At 43.3% G+C, this 18,219-nt stretch overlaps 1 protein-coding gene across 1 annotated transcript in view; it reads left to right on the top strand.

Moving 5' to 3' along the window:
• The window catches only part of LOC113452852 (granulocyte colony-stimulating factor receptor-like), a 52,204-nt gene extending 38,499 nt beyond the window's left edge, over nucleotides 1-13,705 (top strand). Inside the window, exons 12-16 of the mRNA XM_087921038.1 lie at nucleotides 1,438-1,584; nucleotides 3,528-3,671; nucleotides 6,885-6,978; nucleotides 9,275-9,356; nucleotides 12,201-13,705. Coding sequence (XP_087777164.1) covers nucleotides 1,438-1,584; nucleotides 3,528-3,671; nucleotides 6,885-6,978; nucleotides 9,275-9,356; nucleotides 12,201-12,731 — 998 coding nt within the window. The 3' untranslated portion in view covers nucleotides 12,732-13,705. The remainder of the gene's footprint in view (nucleotides 1-1,437; nucleotides 1,585-3,527; nucleotides 3,672-6,884; nucleotides 6,979-9,274; nucleotides 9,357-12,200) is intronic.
• The last annotated feature ends 4,514 nt before the right edge of the window (nucleotides 13,706-18,219 follow it).

The following is an 18,219-nucleotide window of genomic DNA, read 5'->3' as shown; positions in this document are numbered from 1 at the left end:
CTCTGTTCTAAAGGAATGTGAGAATGTCCTTGAGAGGAAAGGGGGAACGACCAGATAAAAGGTGAAGGAGCCCGCAATTGTGTAACAGGCAGAGAAAGAAAGATGGAAAAGGTTCATCCTCAGACAATAAAAAGAGATGGTGGGGGATTTGTACTTTCAGACCTGTAAGATCGATCTCAGCCTCCTACGTAGACGAGGCAGGAAACACGAGAAGATTACATATTTTATTATAAAGCTACATTAACAGCATGCACTCGTTCCTTCATTCAATCCATTTCTATAGCCGGCCCATCTCAATCCATCACTCTGGGAAGCTTACGATTTCAAAAATAAAAAAGACACATTGCAGCGAAAAGACTAAATACATTTTAAAAATAAGAAAAACCAACCCCCCAAATAATTACATATAATAGCTGAGATCCTTGGCCACTTAGCAATAAAATCGGGAAACGGGGCACTTGACACATTCAGCACCGCAGGCTCAGTGCCAGGTTTTTAGGGCCTTACGAAAGGTCATTCTGATGTCTGGAGGGAGGATGCACCACCGCAGAAATGAAAGAAGTTTGCAAATCTGAAAGGGAAATCGTCTGCTGTCTCTTTTAACTACCTGATTCATTAGAGAGGACTTGCCTGTCTGTCTGCCTGCCTGCCTTTCTCTCTCTCCACCCTTCTCTCTAGCTATCTATTTATCTACCTACCTATCTACCTACCTACCTACCTGTCTATTTAAATACCTTATCCATACATCCACCTTGGAAAGCTGGAAAGGTTGGGGACCGCTGGTATAGGGTCTCCTGCTCGAACGGAGTGGGGGAGGGTTCAGTCTAGAAGACCTCCGAGGTCCCTTCTGTACTGTATATTCACTTTCTTCCTCTGGAATTGCAGCCCCTCCCTTCTGGGAATCCAGACTACATGCCACTACAGCAGCATCTCTCCCTCTGTCTTCCAAGGCCATGCTCAGGTCCTATTTCATATATGGACTTCTTCAATGAATAGGCTGCTGAGTCAGCAAGCAAGAAACATAAGGATTAAGGGCAGGGAGGGTGGGATTCTACCGGTTTGGGTCGTTCAGGCAAACCGGTAGTTCCGGGGATTATTTTGGCCCCGCCCCTGTCCTTTTCCTGAGCTTTATTTCCTTGATTTTTGAGCACGGCTGATTCGCGCGGCAGAGCGGTTTGCCGCGCACCAGCTGTTTTATTCACCAGGAATGCAGCAAAAGGCAAGTACTATAGCTACAAATTGTCTTTTCTAAATGCGACGCCGATGGTTACACCCGTTGAATTGCACCACCGATTTAAGGGTGAGGTGAGAGGGGGTGCGGCGGTATTTCCATTAAAAACCCTAAGTGTTTGGCATCCTATTCTTATACGCATCTGTTCCCTTTCGGTGTCGGGGTCTACTCGCTGATGCCCTAGATGTCTCCTTTCTATTTTCCAGCTCCACGTCGGGCCCCGGCTTTGTATCCCACTCAGGTCTGGAAATCTTGGGTGGAGCTGCAGTGGGAGAGGCTCCCCTTGGAAGAACAAGGTGGCGAGATCCAGAACTACACCCTCTACTACAAGGAAGAGAAGAAGGAGGCCTATCGTAAGGAGAATCCTTATGCTTCTCGGCAAAGGGTTAGGTTTGCTGAGAAAAGCTGGCTGGGGAATTCTGGGAGTTGAAGTCTTCCAGGCTGAAAGTGGCCAAGGTTGGAAAGCCTTGCCCTGCACCACAATGCTTTGTCCCGTGTCTCTCAAGGTCTTTCTCTCACGCACCCCACTTCTCGTCCAGCGCCTTCACGGCCGGACTGTCCTGAGCCTGCGGTTTATTCTTGAAACCTGCACGAATGAAACATTCTTGATAGTGTGACCCTAAGCACAGGCGCTCCTTGATTTACAACACTTCATTTAGTTATAACGGCACTGGAAAAAGTGACGTATGACGAGGGCTGGGCTGCTGGGGGTTTGCGGGGGTTTCGGGAGGGCCCCTAGCTAAGATTCTGGGCAGTTTGGAGAACCCCCAGAAATCCCACTCCTGGATGGCCTCACCCACCCCTCCCCTCCCAGGATTCCCCACACAGCCTGTTTTGGATGCAGGTAAGTGCAGGGCGTGTGTGGAGGCTCGGGGAGGGCGAAAAACGGGCCTCCTGGAAGTTCTGTGAGGCCGGAAATGGGCTTGTTTCCAGCTTCCAGAGAGCCTCTGGAGCCTGGGGCAAGGGTGGGATTCTACCAGTTCACACCTATTCGCTAGAACCAGTTGTTAACATTCTAAGCAGTTCAGAGAACCGGTTGTTAGAAGAAATTACTGGGCTAATCCTGTAAGGAAGGCAGGAAGGAAACATTCTGGTGTTGCTTACAGAAACTGCCTCTCCGTTAACCTTTATTACATTCTTGGCAGGACTAGACTTCCTGTCTCAGGAACTTCTCTGGAGCTTTTCCCCCCTCCTTTGCTGGTACTTTGCTTGTGTGGAGTGACCATTCAAAGTTACAATGGCACTGAAAAAAGTGACTTATGACCATTTTTCACACTTAACGACTGTTGCAGCATCCCCACAATCATGAGAGGAGAGGAGAGGCAAGGGACCAGGCAAGGAGATGCGTGCCTCGATGTGAGTGATGTTGAGTTGGCCACGCCCAGACAGTCACATGACCACCAAGCCACACCCACCAACTAAGCCACGCCCACAGAACCTGTTGTTAAAAAAAAATGAATCTCACCCCTGCCTGGGGGAGACCATTTTCACCTTTCCGGAGGCTCAAAGAAAGCCTCCGGAGCCCAGGGAGGGCAAAAACACCCCCACACACACACCGTAGTATAGGAGGCCAGCTAGGCCATGCCCACCATGACCACGCCCACCCAGGAACCTGGCAGAGAACCCTTTGCTGAATTTTTTTGAAGCCCACCCCTGCTTATGATCATTTTTTTTTATTCTTATGACCTTTGCAGCATCCCTGTGGTCACATGACCAAAATTCAGACACTTGGCAATGGTCTCACATTTATGACGGTTGCAGTGTCCCGGAATCATGTCATCATCCCCTTTTACAGCTTTCTGACAAGCGCAATCAAGCCAGGTACTTCAAAACTATACAACTAGCTTAACAGCTTGCAGCGATTTCACTTAACAAATGTGGCCAGAAAGGGGGCAAAAATGGGTCAAAGTTCACTTAAGGACTACCTCACTTAGCGACAGAAACTTTGAGCTCAATTGAGGTCGTAAGTCAAGGACTAGCTACATGCTTCCCATCAGCGTGTCCTTTGATTTAGCCAACAGAAACATGAACTGCTGATAAGATTTATACAGCAAGTGTCCTTTTTATAATCAGCTTCTGTTCCTATTTAAAAGTCATCATCATTTCTTGTAAAAATGGGGCGAAACTCACTGAACACCTGTCTCGCTTAGTAGCAGAAATTCTGGTCTCCGTTGTGGTCATAAGTCGAGGATCACCTGTGTCCTCGACTTACGACCACAATGAGCTTTGCAGGAGCCAAGGACAACGGAGTCTTTGCGACTGTGGGTCTGGCCTCTCCCTGCTTCTTCTTTTCCAGGGGCCGTGGTGCTGGACGGCTCAGTGCATCACTACGTCATCAACGGCTTGGCCCCCGGCTCAACTGTGAGGGTGTACATGGTGACGGCCAACGAAGGCGGGAGCACCAGAGGATCCTTGCTGTCCATCCGCACTAAGAACTATGGTGAGGGTTGAATGAAATAGATAGATAGATAGATAGATAGATAGATAGATAGATAGATAGATAGATAGATAGATAGATAGATTTATTGTCATTGTATGCAGAAACCTGAGAACAACGAAATAAGGTGCTCTTCCCACAACATACAACTGAACAACACCAAAAGACATATACAAATAACAATGTAAAACAAATTCAAACAAATAACAGTTAAAAACTGTACAACCAGGATATATATATATGTTAAGATCACCAGATTCATAACTCTGCATTTAACCTGATCACAGCACTTGGGTAAAAGCTATGTTTAAATCTACTTGAATGAAAGAATGAATGAATGAATGAATGTTTGAATGAATGAATGAATGATTGAATGAATGTTTGAATGAATGAATGATTGAATGTTTGAATGAATGAATGATTGAATGTTTGAATGAATGAATGATTGAATGAATGATTGAATGAATGAATGATTGAATGAATGAATAAATGAATGATTGAATGAATGAATGATTGAATAAATAAATAAATGATTGAATAAATGAATGATTGAATAAATGAATAAATAAATAAATGATTGAATGAATGTTTGAATGAATGAATGAATGTTTGAATGAATGAATGATTGAATGTTTGAATGAATGAATGATTGAATGAATGATTGAATGAATGAATGATTGAATGAATGAATAAATGAATGATTGAATGAATGAATGATTGAATAAATAAATAAATGATTGAATAAATGAATGATTGAATAAATGAATAAATAAATAAATGATTGAATGACTGTTTGAATAAGTGAATGAATGAATGAATGTTTGAATGAATGAATAAATGAATGATTGAATGAATGAATGAATGATTGAATAAATAAATGATTGAATAAATGAATGTTTGAATAAATGAATAAATAAATAGATGATTGAATGAATGAATGTTTGAATAAATGAATGAATGAATGAATTCTTTATTGGCCAAGTGTGATTGGACACACAAGGAATTTGTCTTGGTGCAAATGCTCTCAGTGTACATAAAAAGAAAAGACACATTTGTCAAGAATCGTAAGGTACAGATTGATACAGACTTGGGTGGAACAAATGATGGGAGGGCATATTCCGTTTAAACAAGGAATTATTTCTCTTGGGAATAATGATAAAAAGTTATAGGAAAGGTATAGCATGTTTGATCATACATGTTTTGACAACGGTGTGAATGATATACGCACAATATTGGGAAAATGAAACCATCCCACCAGAAAGAGAAATAATAAAAAAAAATAATGCCTTGTGCAGAATTGGATAGGCTAATCTTAGAACTGAAAAATAAGGGGGAATCCGTTTACTATGAAACGTGGAATAAGTTTTATCAGCGATTACAAAAAAGAAGGCAAGGTCAGAACAGAAACAACCTGGATGAATAGAACCAAAAAGCAAATACTGGATCAATAATATGAAAGTCAACGGTTTAGCAATATCTTTGTATGTATAGTAAATGTAACGCCCAAACGGCAGCACTGTTGTATATTTACAATTGTAAACAATAATCTATATAATAAAAAAGAATCATCCGGTACAACACTTAATGATAGTCATAAGGTACAATAAGCAATCAAATCATACTAGGAAACAGTCAATATAAATCGTAAGGATACAAGCGACAAAGTTACAGTCATACAGTCACAAGTGGGAGGGGATGGGCGATAAGGAGTGATGAGAAGATTAACAGTAATAGTAATGCAGATTTTGTAAACAGTTGAACAGTGTTGAGGGAATTATTTGTTTAGCAGAGTGATGGCATTTGGGGAAAAAATTATCCTTGTGTCTAGTTGTTCTGGTGTGCAGTGCTCTATAGCATCCTTTTGAAGGTAGGAGTTGAAACAATTTATGTCCGGGTTGTGAGGGGTCTGTAGATATTTTCACAGCCCTCTTTTTGACTCGTGCGGTATACGGGACCTCCATGGAAGGCAGGTTGGTAGTAACTGTCTTTTCTGCAGTCTTAATTACCCTCTGGAGTCTACCAGGCACTGAGACACCAGGAAAGGCCCCGCGGGAGGAGCAGAGACCACTTCCCATTGGGGAGAAGGGACCAATGGCACCCCCTCATCCCTGGGCATGTGGACTCACCCTATGAAGGCACAGCCAGCCCTGTCCAAATACAGAGGAGTTATAACAGACAGGAATCATGAAGAACAAGCCGGGGCCAACCACAACTGCAATAGCTGGCAGGTTAACATCATGTAGTGATAAGGATTCCAGGCTAGGTCGGACAAGGCAGGAAGCGACAACAAGTCATAAGCCTCCTTTGACCAACATGACGGAAGCAAAAATAGCAAAGCTAATTATGGACGGGAGGTGGTTGGAAGGACCTATCACGCATACAAGGGCTAAATTGATTAATGATATATAAAGGCAAAGGTCTCTGTAATAGTAGCTTAACACTCTGACATGTCCGCAGAGGCTGATGAAAGCTTAAGTACATTAAATATAATTTCAAGTTCGGGCGATCGCAGGATGTCTGTTTCTTCTTTTACAAGTATACCTGGAACTCGTATTTTTAGAATAGTTGTGTGTGTGTGAGAGAGAGAGAGAGAGAAAGAGAGAGAAAGAAAGAGACATGGACAGCTGTATAAATCAGGTAGACAGACTGATAGACAGAGAGAAAATAGTTGGATGTGTGGATAGATAAGAAAGATGAATAGATAAGAGATAAACAGATATAGATAGATGATAGATATGGATAGGCAGGCAGACAGATATAGATGACAGATAGATATAGATATATATAGATAGCTCTATCTATCTATCTATCTATCTATCTATCTATCTATCTATCTATCTATAGAGGGGGGAATTCCGGGAGTTGGACACCGCATATCTTAAAGTTGCCAAGATTGGGAAACGCTGCACAAAATGGCAATCTTAGAATGAGCCAGAAGCTGTTTTTCTGGCCACTCTGAGATCCTCCAGCTTGCTGGCATTCACACAACATGTTTCACCCCAAGCCAGATAAAAAAACCCGAATTGTCAAACATCCATCATCTGCAGTGGGCCTGTTCACATAGCTTGCTGAGACAAGAATCCAACCATCTGTATTTTAGCTTGGTTTGAGTGTGCTGTGTGAATGAAAACCTGTATCTTTTTTTTTTTAATGCACATGTGAGTTGTTGAAATTGTCTTTCGCCTAAACGTTTCTTTTTTTTTTCTTTTTCTCCAGACTATGGGGAAGTTGAAATCCTGGTCTCAGTTTTTTGCATAGGGTTTGTCATTCTCCTTGCAGGAACTTTGGTCTGCGTTTCCAGACATCGATCGTATGTCAATAAGTACTGTGTTTTTCCATTTATCATTGTCTTTCCCTATGTCTATCTGTCTGTCTGTCTGTCTATCTATCTATCTACAGTATCTATCTATCATCCATGTCATCTGTCTCATGTATCTGTGTCTGTCTGTCTATTTATCTACCTATCTATCTACTATCCATGTCATTTTTTACATTTTTTAAAATTCAATTTGTCAATCACTTACAAGATACAGGTATAAGAATAAATATAGTTTTGAATACATGAGATACTTATAAGAAAAATAAAAAGAAACAATAGGACAGGAACGGTAGGCACGATTGGTGTACTTATGCACGCCCCCTACAGGCCTCTTAGGAAGGGGGTGAGGTCAATAGTAGACAGTCTTAAGGTTAAAATTTTTTGGGGTTTGGGGAAGAAACCACAGAGTCAGGTAGAGTATTCCAGACATTGACCACTCTGTCGCTGAAGTCGTATTTCCTGCAGTCAAGTTTGGTGCGGTTTACTTTGAGTTTGTATCTATTGTGTGCTCTCTTGTATTGGTTGAAGCTGAAGTATTCATTTGCAGGTAGGACATTGCAATGTATGATTTTGATACATAGTCAAGGTCTTTTTGGAGGGTAATAGTATTGTCTGTGGTGTTGAATAGCTTTACATCATCAGCGAAGAGAACGCAGTTGCTCTTAATATGATCACAGAGGTCATTTATGTAGAGTATGAAGAGAGTTGGTCCTAAAACACTGCCTTGGGGGAACACCACTGTTGACAGGTACAGAATTTGATAGGATGTTCCCAATTTTGACCATTTGTTGTCTGTTTGACAGGAATGTTTCTATCCTGTTATGTAGGTGTCCAGAGATACCATAAGATTTTAGTGTTAGTAGTAGTTTGTCGTGTAACACTGAATCAAAGGCTTTACAGAAGTCTATGTAGATTGCGTCTATTGCTTTGCCCTGATTGAGTTGTGTAGTCCATATGTTTTTGCAATGTAAGAATTGCAGATTACAGGATAGTTTTTCCTGAAACCAAATTATTTATTAGAGAGTAGGTTGCTTGTCTCTAAGTGGAGGATAATGGATTGGTTAATAATTGATTCCATGACTTTACAGGTGACGCAGCATAAGGAGATTGGTCTGTAATTTTCAACTAGGCTGGGGTCTCCCTTTTTGAAGATGGGGATGACCGTGGCTTGTGACCATAGGTTAGGCAAGGAGCTGGTCCTGAAAGATTTTTCAAAGATTATGCTTAGGGGTTCAGCTATGGCAGTGGATAGCTTTTTTAAGAAGTAGGCACATATTGTGTCTGGTCCAATAGATAGGGATGGTTTTAGATTGCGCAGTGCTTTGTCAACAATGTCTTCTGTAAAATCGATATGTATTAGATCATTGTAGTCTGTGGTTCGACTAGGAAGTACTGGGCCTTGATCCATTGCTGTTTACAAATACTGAGCCAAAAAATGTGTTAAAGAGGTTGGCTTTGATGGTGTCATCATTGCAGTCTTTGCCATTAGGTCCTTTCAGGAGTGGGATAGACCTTGAGAATTTTAGTTTGTTGTTTACAAAATTGTAGAAAGCGCGGGTGGAATTTGTGCGTAGGTTTTCCTCTTGTTTAATGTGATAATTAGTGCATTCAGTTTTAATCTGATGGCATAGATTTTTGTAACAGCTTTTGAAGTTGGCAACGTGACCAGATTTGTTTTTCCGCCAAAGTGATCTCTTTTTGGAGTGAAGCTTCCTTATTGTTATGGGTAATCTGTTTTTCCTGGTTTTGGGAGTTGTTATTGGTACATATAGTTTGATGGCTCTTTTGATTTCCAGTAAGAATATGTTGTAATGGTCTTCAACAGTATTGCATCCAGTGAATAGAAATTGCCAATCAAGGGAAGAGAGATTGATTATAAGATCATAGTTGACTTTTTTGAAGTTATAATTGGGGATTTTGTCATTGTGATGATTTTTGTGTGGATGTATATTGAGACAAAAGTCAATCATGTTGTGGTCACTGTTGGAAAAGGGTTCTTTAATTTGTATTCCATAAATTGAATTCAAACTGTTGCAGAAGATGAGATCGAGGCAGTTGTTAAGCCTAGGGACATCTCTCTGTCTCATGTATCTATCTGTCTGTGTCTGTCTATCAGTCTATCCATCTATCATTTATCTACGTCATGTCTATCTCTCTCATGTATCCATCATGTATCATCTGATCTATCAATCTATCAATTTATTCTATCATCTATGAATTTTTCTATTATCTATCATGTATCTATCATCTGTAAATCTATCTTCTATATCATCTGTTTAATTTTCAGACTTCGGAAGTATCTATGGCCACAGATTCCAGATCCAAGAAAAAGCAATTTGGCTACTTGGATACCACAGAACATGTGCCTGGTAAGTGAGCCTCAGGGGAAGGGGCAGTTGGGCATTTTCTCCAGAAAAAAAAAAGACAATCTGGAATGTAATTTTAAGATGGGTAGACTTCAATCCCCAGAATGCCTTAGCTGGCATTTGTGGACTTCAGTCCCCAGAATGCCTCAGGTGGCATTTGTGGACTTCAATCCCCAGAATGCCTCAGCTGGCATTTGTGGACTTCAATCCCCAGAATGCCTCAGCTGGCATTTGTGGACTTCAATCCCCAGAATGCCTCAGCTGGCATTTGTGGACTTCAATCCCCAGAATGCCTCAACTGGCATTTGTGGACTTCAATCCCCAGAATGCCTCAGCTGACATTTGTGGACTTCAGTCCCTAGAATGCCTCAGGCGTCATTTGTGGACCAACTCCCAGAATTCCTCAGCTGTCATTTGTGGACTTCAACCCCCAGAATACCTCTGGTGTCATTTGAGGGCTTCAATTCCAAAATTGCCTCAGGCGTCATTTGTGAACTTCAACTCTCAGAATGCCTCGAAAGACATTTGTGGACTTCAACCCCCAGAATGCCTCAATCAGCATGTTTCTCTGCCTCCCCAATAACCCGTGTTCTACAGCTACTGGGCATGCTCAGTTTTCTCTTGTTGCTTTAACATTAAGACAGGGGTCTCCAAACTTGGCAACTTTAAGACTTGTGGAGTTCAACTCCCAGAATTCTGGGAGTTGAAGTCCACATGTCTTAAAATTGCCAAGTTTGGAGAATTCTGGGAGTTGAAGTCCACATGTCTTAAAATTGCCAAGTTTGGAGACCTCTGCGTTAAGATCTTGGCCTGAGCTTACCAACATTAATCCAGAGATGGTGTCAGTTTGACTGGATGACCCAAAAACCATCACCTCTTTTAATAACAAGAGAATATTGATCAAGTCCATCCATCTGGTGGAAAATTATATAGGGAGTCCTTGACTTACAACCATTCCTTTAGCAACCTTTTGAAGCTACGACGACATTGGAAAAAGGGACTTATGATAATCTTTCACACTTACAAGTATGGTAGCATCCCCAGTGGTCACGTGATCAAAATTCAGATACTTGGCAAACAGAATATATTTATGATGGTGGCAGTGTGTGTGTGTCCCAAGATTCATCCACAGATAGTCCTCGACTTAAAACCACAAATGAGCCCAAAGTAAGGGCAAAATTCAGTGAATTTTGACTCCTTTTATGACTTTTCTTGCCACCGTTGTTAAGTGAATCACTGCAGTTACATGGTTGTTATGTGAATCTGGCTTCCCTATTGACTTTGCTTGTCAGAAGGTTGCAAAAGGGGATCGCATGACTCCAGGAAAACACAACCGTCATAAATACGAGCCAGTGGCCAAGTGGCTGAATTTTGAATACATGATCATAGGGACAATGCAACGGTCGGAAGTATGAAAAAAGGTCATAACTCTAATTTTTTCTGTTGTAAATTTGGACGCTCACTAAACAAGCTGTTGTAAAGTTGAGGATTACCCTCAATCAGCTTTTGCAACCTTCTAACAAGCCAAGTCAATGGGGAAGCCATATTCACTTAACAACTTCAGTGATTCACTTAACAACAGTGGCGAGAAAGGTCGTAAAGTGAGGGAAAGCTCTCTTAACAATTGTCTCACTTAGCAGCAGAAATGTTGCGCTCAGTTGTGGTCTACCTTCATTTTATTGTTGGTGTAGATGCAGGTAGTACTTTACTTATGATAGTTCATTTAGCGACTGTTCAATGTTACAAAAGCATTGAAAAAAGTGACTCATGACCATTTTTCACACTTATGACCATTGCGGCATCCTCAAGACCCCTTTGGCATCTTTCTGGCAAGCAAAGCCAATGGGGAAGCCAGATTCACATAACAACCATGTAACTAACTTCTCCACGGCAGGGATTCACTTAACAACTGTGGCAAGAAAATTCATTAAATGGGGGAAAATTCACTGAATAAATGTCTCGCTTAAGAACAGAAATTTTGGGCTCAATTGTGGGATTACCTGTACATCCACCTTAAACATGATCTTCTTTTCTCTTCTCTTCTCTCCTCTCTCTCTCCTCTCCTCTTCTCTTCTCTCTTCTCTTCTCTCTCTTCTCTTCTCTTCTTTCCTTTCTCTTCTCTTCTCTTCTTTCCTTTCTCTTCTCTTCTCTCCTCTTCTCTCCTCTTCTCTCTTCTCTCTCTTCTCTTCTCTCATCTCTCCTCTTCTCTTCTCTCTTCTCTCTCTCTCTCTCATCTCCTCTTCTCTTCTCTCATCTCTTCTCTCTCTCTCTCTTCTCTCTCTCTCTCTCTTCTCTTCTCTCATCTCTCTTCTCTTCTCTCTTCTCTCATCTTCTCTTTTCTCTTCTCTCCTCTCTCTTCTCTTCTCTTCTCTTCTCTTCTTTCCTTTCTCTTCTCTTCTCTCCTCTTCTCTCCTCTTCTCTCTTCTCTCTCTTCTCTTCTCTCATCTCTCCTCTCCTCTTCTCTCTTCTCTCCTCTCTCTTCTCTTCTCTCATCTCTCTTCTCTTCTCTCTTCTCTCATCTTCTCTTTTCTCTTCACTCCTCTCTCTTCTCTTCTCTTCTTTCCTTTCTCTTCTCTTCTCTCCTCTTCTCTTTTCTCTTCTCTCCTTTCTCTTCTCTTTTCTCTCCTCTCTCTTCTCTCCTCTTCTCTCCTCCCTTCTCTTCCCTCCCTCTCTTCTCTCCTCCCTGCCCTCCCTCCTCTCTTCCTCTCTCCCCTCCCCTCCGCTTCTCCCCTCTCTTCTCTTCTCCTCCTCTCTCCTTGTCCCCTGCCCTTCCTCCTCTCCTCTCCTCCCCTGCCCTGCCGTCCCCTCCTCTTCCCTTCTCCTCTTCTTACCACTCCCACCCTTTAGGACTTCACATCTCATGGCCCTGAGAAATGGAGCCAGGCTTACCTCGGAATGACCATCAGTGACCTCCTCCAGGTTTTCCCTTCTCAACCTGAGGATGCCGGTCCAGAACTCTTCCACGGAAAGCCGCCGTGGCCGGTGGAGTCTCCCGTGGCCTTGCAGAAGGCCGTCTCCATGACCAAAAACGGGATAGCAGCATCACCGGAACCCGAAGACCAGCAGCTCCAGAAATCTCTGGCCATTTGGAGCGAGGTGGAATATTCCCGGGTGTTGGTGATCGAAAGCAACCAGGGACCAGGCGAAACCTGGAGCGCTCCTCCTCGCTTCTGGTCCAGTGGCTGGGATCTGGTCAAAACATGCCCCGAATCGCCATTTCACCCACAGTTCTGGGTCCAGAATTTGACCTACGAGACTTTCTTAGATGCCAAGTCCTATAGGAAGGCGTCCATTGAATCCGTGGGGGAGTTTCCACTCTTGGTTAGTCTGGTGACCATGGATGAAGAGCTACACTCTGTGGAAAAATCACACCCCTAACCCCACCCGCAAACAAAGCAGAGGTGGTATTCAGCCAGTTCAGACCAGTTCTGGAGAACCAGGAGTAGAAATTTGGAGTAGTTTGGAGAACCGGCCCATACAACCTCTGACTGGCCCCGCCCCCAACTATTCTCCGCCTCCCGAGTCCCAGCCGATTGGCTGCGTCTCCTTTGGTAGCCCTGCACAGGAGAAGGGAGCTGGAAAGCAGGTTAGTGGGATGGGGAGGGAATGGGGATTTTGCAGTATCCTTCCCCCTGCCACACCTACCGCCACGCACACCAAGCCACACCACGCCCATTAAGTCACGCCCACAGAACCGGTAGTAAAAATATTTGAATCCCTCCACTGAAACAGATCTCCTAAGACTTTACATCTCAGCCAACTCAGAAGTTGATCGGTGGAGAAAAATATCTTTCTTCAGAGAATCCTCACATTGAACTGTTTTCAACCGATGGGAAGAATTTGACACAGCAAGAATTCACCGTTTGGGAAGTTTTAAGAGAACCTTTTTGGGGGCTGATCGGAGCTGCTGAAAGCTCCTCTTTAAGATTTGCACCAAAAAAAAACCAAAATGTCATTTTCTCTTAGCATGTCAGCTTTGGAGTTTGCTGGTGTTCGTTGCCAACATCGCCCTGTCAATAGTAGTCCTTCAAATAAAGAGCAAAGTTTTGTGGGTTTTTTGCAATAATTTTCTTAATTTTTTGTTTCAACAAGCATATAATCATGTGAATTGTGTGGTTCTGGAGTGTCTTACATTTTAAAACAAATATGAGAATAGTCTTTGTATTTAATACAATTGACAATCTTATAAACTTTGATATGAATACACATATTTTGTTAAATTATCCATCTTGATTATTCAATATCACAGTATGTTTTTCTTATGCCAATCTTTATATTCTTAATATCACTCCTTTTACTACAGATATTAATAATCATATTTGCAGAGCAAAGTTTTTAAAAGGCATTCCACTAGCCAACTTTAGTAGGCCAAGATTTAATGGACATAGGGAGAGGGACGACTGTGAACTTTCAGACTAAGTCCTTCACTTACAACCATTCGTTTAGTGACTGTTCAAAGTTACAACCAGAACCTACAAAGATTCAGATCTATAGAGCCTAGGTCTTGAGCACACGCTTGTACTGCAGTGAGTCTTGGACCCTGTCACGCCCCTGTCGGAGTCTGAATCCGAGGAAGAAGACTAACAGCTGACAAGGAGTGGAAATGTTGGCTGTGGAAGAAACTGGGGAAGGGCATAGTCTGGTTGGGCAGAGCAGGGCAGAGGTAGAGCGAGGGAGAGGGAATTCAGAGGCATGCAGGCAGGAACAGAGAAGAGAGCAATGTGGGTTGCATGGCTTACGGGGGAGGAAAGGGCCCTGATTCCCTTCATTAGCTGCAGCTGGGAGCACAGTGTATAAAAGAGGAAGCTGTGCACAGAAAGTTGTTGGGAGCAAACGTGAATTTATCTTGTATCGTGGCGGCTTATCTGTGTTCCTGGCGTCTTCCCAACTGTGTAAGTTTTGCCGTGCTTTCAAGTCTGAAATTCCTTCCCCTGCCTTGTCAAGTTAATTACTTCAGCTTGGCTTGTTTGGATTTTTAGTTACAGTCCATATGTACCTTGTTTTGGGCTTAATTTTCTGCAGCCAAAGGCTGTTCCTGGGAGAATTTTTCTCCAGTCTAGAAGGTAACCTGGACATCGGGAGAAAAATTGGGAGATAATAATGGACTCTTATTGCTTATTTGACTGTGTTGCCTTTGTGCCACGCCCCTTTGGGTCATCACAGGTCAGGAGAGAAAGTTGAACACCTTTCACAGGCGCTGTCTCTGACGTATTCTTGGCATCACCTGGCATGACAAAGTTGCAAACAGCACAGTCTTGGAACGTGCTGGAATTCCTAGCATGCTTGTACTAGTGAAACAGTGATGTCTACGCTGGCTTGGGCATGTCATGGGGATGGCTGATGGGCGGATTCTGAAAGACCTCCTATAGGGGGAATTAGTGCAGTGAAAGCACCAGAGGTGGTCTTCAGCAGGTTCTGACCAGTTCTGGAGAACCGGTAATGGAAATTTTGAGTAGTTCGGAGAACCGGCAAATCCCACCTCTGACTGGCCTCACCTCCATCTCTTCTCTGCCTCCCATTGAGTCCCAGCTGATGGGCTGGGTCTCCTTTGGTTGCCCTGCACAGGAGAACGGAGCTGGAAAGCAGGTTAGTGGGGTGGGGAGGGAATGGGGATTTTTCAGTGTCCTTCCCCTACCATGCCCACCGAGCCACACCACACCCACCAAGCCACGCCCACAGAATCCGTTGGCTGAGGAATTCTGGGAGTTGAAGTCCACAAGTCTTAAAAGTTGCCATGGTTGGTGACGCCTGATCTAAAGGCCTTGGGAATGGACATCAACAGCTGGGAAACCTTGACCTCTGATCGTTCAGTTGGAGGCTAAAGACACAGCATGGCCTCCTCCGATTTGAAGAAGAAACACTCGTTTGGCAGGCTGAGGCCGAGAGGCCGTCCCAGAACCAGCGAAATCCAGGGGCTGTATCTGTCCTCAGTGTGGAAGGGGTTGCCACTCTCAAATTGGCATTTTTTAGCCACACTAGATGTTGTTTTAGGACAGCGGTGGCTAACCTTTTTGGGCTCCTGTGCCAAAAATTGTGCAGGCGCTTGCACGCTGATGTTCGTTCGCCAGCACCCAGAAGGCAATGCACCCCCACATGCCCCCTACACATGCGCGCACACTCCCCACCCCCATCCCCCCACCGCCCCCTTACCTGCACTGCACTTCACAGCTGATTTTCGATCGGTTTGAGGCCTTTTTCGGCCTCCCAGAAGCTTTAGGCAGGCTTCTGCAGGCTTCTGCAGTCTTTTCAGGCCGAAAACTAGGCCCGTTTCGTCACTTCCAGTATTTCCGGAAAAACCGGAAGTGATGAAACGGGCTTAGTTTTCACCCTGCAAAGCCTGCACAAGCCTTCCTGAAGCCTCTGGGAGACCGAAAAAGGCCTCAAACCCGCCGAAAATCAGCTGTGAGGCACGCACATGCGCAGTGAGGTAAGTTTGCTTGCAGCTCACGTGATGGCACAAATGGCTCTGCGTGTCACAGGTTCGCCATCACAGTTTTAGGACCTCTTTTCAGAACATAGTCTCTCGAGACTGAAGGATGCCAATTCAAAGTTACAACCTCACTGGAAAAAGGGACTTGTGTTATGACCGCTTTTCACACTTATGACCATTACAGCCTCCCCATGGTCATGTGACCAAAACTTAGACCAATGGCAGCTGACTCATATTTATGATGGTTGAAGGTGTCCCAGGGTCATGATCCATGGGGGAATCCAAATTTAACAAACTGCAGTACTAACTTATCCACTGCAGCAATTCGCTTAACATCTGTCGCAAGAAAGGTCATAAAATAGGGCAAAACTCACTGCACCAATGTCTCACTGAGCAATGGAAATGTTGGGCTGAGTTGTGGTCGTAAGTTGAGGACTACCTGTAAAATTGGTTTTGCAATGCACTCCAATTGACTTACTCAGCCCTTAAGGATTTTTCTACAGTCTTCAAGGAGCAAAAAATAGGATTTCTGGCACGGAGTCCCACAGACATATGACCATGATTTATTATGTATTTTTGCTGGAAACTGGTGTTTATTTACAGTTTCTGCAAAAAACACCCATAATAGACAATGGCTTCATTTAATGACTATGGTATTTGCTCAGTGACTGCCAGATTCACTAAATATCCACCAGAAAAAACTCCATAAAATCAGTTTGATTACACGATGACCTGCTTAATGACTTACAACCATAATTCTGGGCTCAATTACAGTCATAAGTTGAGGACTATCTGTACTGTATACAAACTGGGAGTGGGTAAAGAGCATAGCCTGGCTAGTTGGACAGAATGGGATTTATACTTCCACCCATTTACCGAGTACCAGATGAGGAACCATAAAGAACTACAGGTAGCCTTGATTTACAGCCATTTATTTAGTAAATATGCAAAGTTACCAGCATTGGACAAAGTGTCTTCACGCTTCCCACCAAGGAAATGTGGCAAGAAATGTCATAAAATGAGGCAAAACTCACTTAACAAATTTCTCACTTACCCATATAAATTCTGGGCTCAATTGTAAGTCGAGGATGATGGCTAGTCTAGTAAAGAGAAGAACCAGGGGAGACAGGAGAGCAGCCTTCCAATATTTGAGGGGCTGCCACAGAGAGGAGGGAGGGGTCAAGCTATTTTGCAAAGCATCCAAAGGCCAGACAAGGAGCAATGGATGGAAACTGAACAAGGAGAGATTCCGCCTGGAAATAAGGAGGAATTTTCTGACAGAACAATCAACCCACGGAACAGAAGTTGCCTTCAGAAGTTGTGGGAGCTTCATCCCTGGGGGTTTTTGAGAAGAGACTGGACCGCCATCTGTCAGAAATGGTATAGGGTCTCCCCTATAGGGCAGTGGGTTGGACTAGATGACCTACAAGGTCCCTTCCAACTCTGATTCTCTGTTATCTGTTTATCTGTAAGCTGTTTTGACTGCCTGTCTCCTTCCCACTCACCCAGTTTTTGACACTTGCAATTGTACAAATTCAACACTAGAGGGCAAAGTGGTTCCATCGCTTTCCTGAGCATTTCCTCTGAGAAGCAATCCCAAACGCTTTATCGAACGTGGCAAGTTTAATTCTAAGTCTAATACTCCCACATTTTTTTTCTTATTTAGAAGCAATGAGATGATTATTATTCCTGTTGTCAAGGGCTGGCTATTTTTAACCTCCCTGGAACTTTTTGCTGAGTGCCATGAAAAATTCAGGGATATCCAGAAAAGTCCGTAGCTATTTTAATGCCGATCCTCCCCCGATTTTTAAGGAAAACATCTACAAGATTGATTGAGGAACACGGCTCAATCCCAAATCTCCATTGCTAAGCAAGACAGTTGTTCAATGAGTTTTGCCCCATTTTACGACCTGGTCACTGTTGTTATGTGAATCATTGCAGTGGTTAAATTAGGAACACGGTCGCTAAGTGAATCTGACTCCCCCCCCCTTGACAGAAGTTTGCAAAAGGGGATCACATGACCCTAGGACACTAAACCGTCATAAATAGGAGTCAGTTGCCAAGCATCCGAATTTTGATCACGGGATGCTGCAATAGTCGTAAGTGTGAATAACGGTCGTGAGTTATTTTTTTTCAGTGCCGTTGTAACTTCACATGGGCATTAGGATGGCTGTAAGTTGAAGACTATCTGTAATAAAGAAATTGTTACTCAGAGCTGTTCCAAAGTCTTGAAACAGCAGGTGGCAAATTCGTAAACTCACCATCTCTTACAGAGAAAAAAATATTGGAATCTCTTTCTTTAACTCCATCCTAAACACGAAATGAGGGCTTTGCAAGCTATCGTATCATTACAGATTAACAGAGTTGGAAGTTGAGTACTGAGATTCAGACTTCCCTGTTTAAGAGATTAACAGAGTTGAAAGGGACCTTGTAGGT

Source organism: Pseudonaja textilis, chromosome 1 (genome assembly GCF_049901715.1).
Source record: "Pseudonaja textilis isolate UNSWEBS1 chromosome 1, rPseTex1.2, whole genome shotgun sequence".
Classification (NCBI taxonomy): domain Eukaryota; kingdom Metazoa; phylum Chordata; class Lepidosauria; order Squamata; family Elapidae; genus Pseudonaja; species Pseudonaja textilis.
This window is presented reverse-complemented; position numbering and strand designations above follow the sequence as displayed.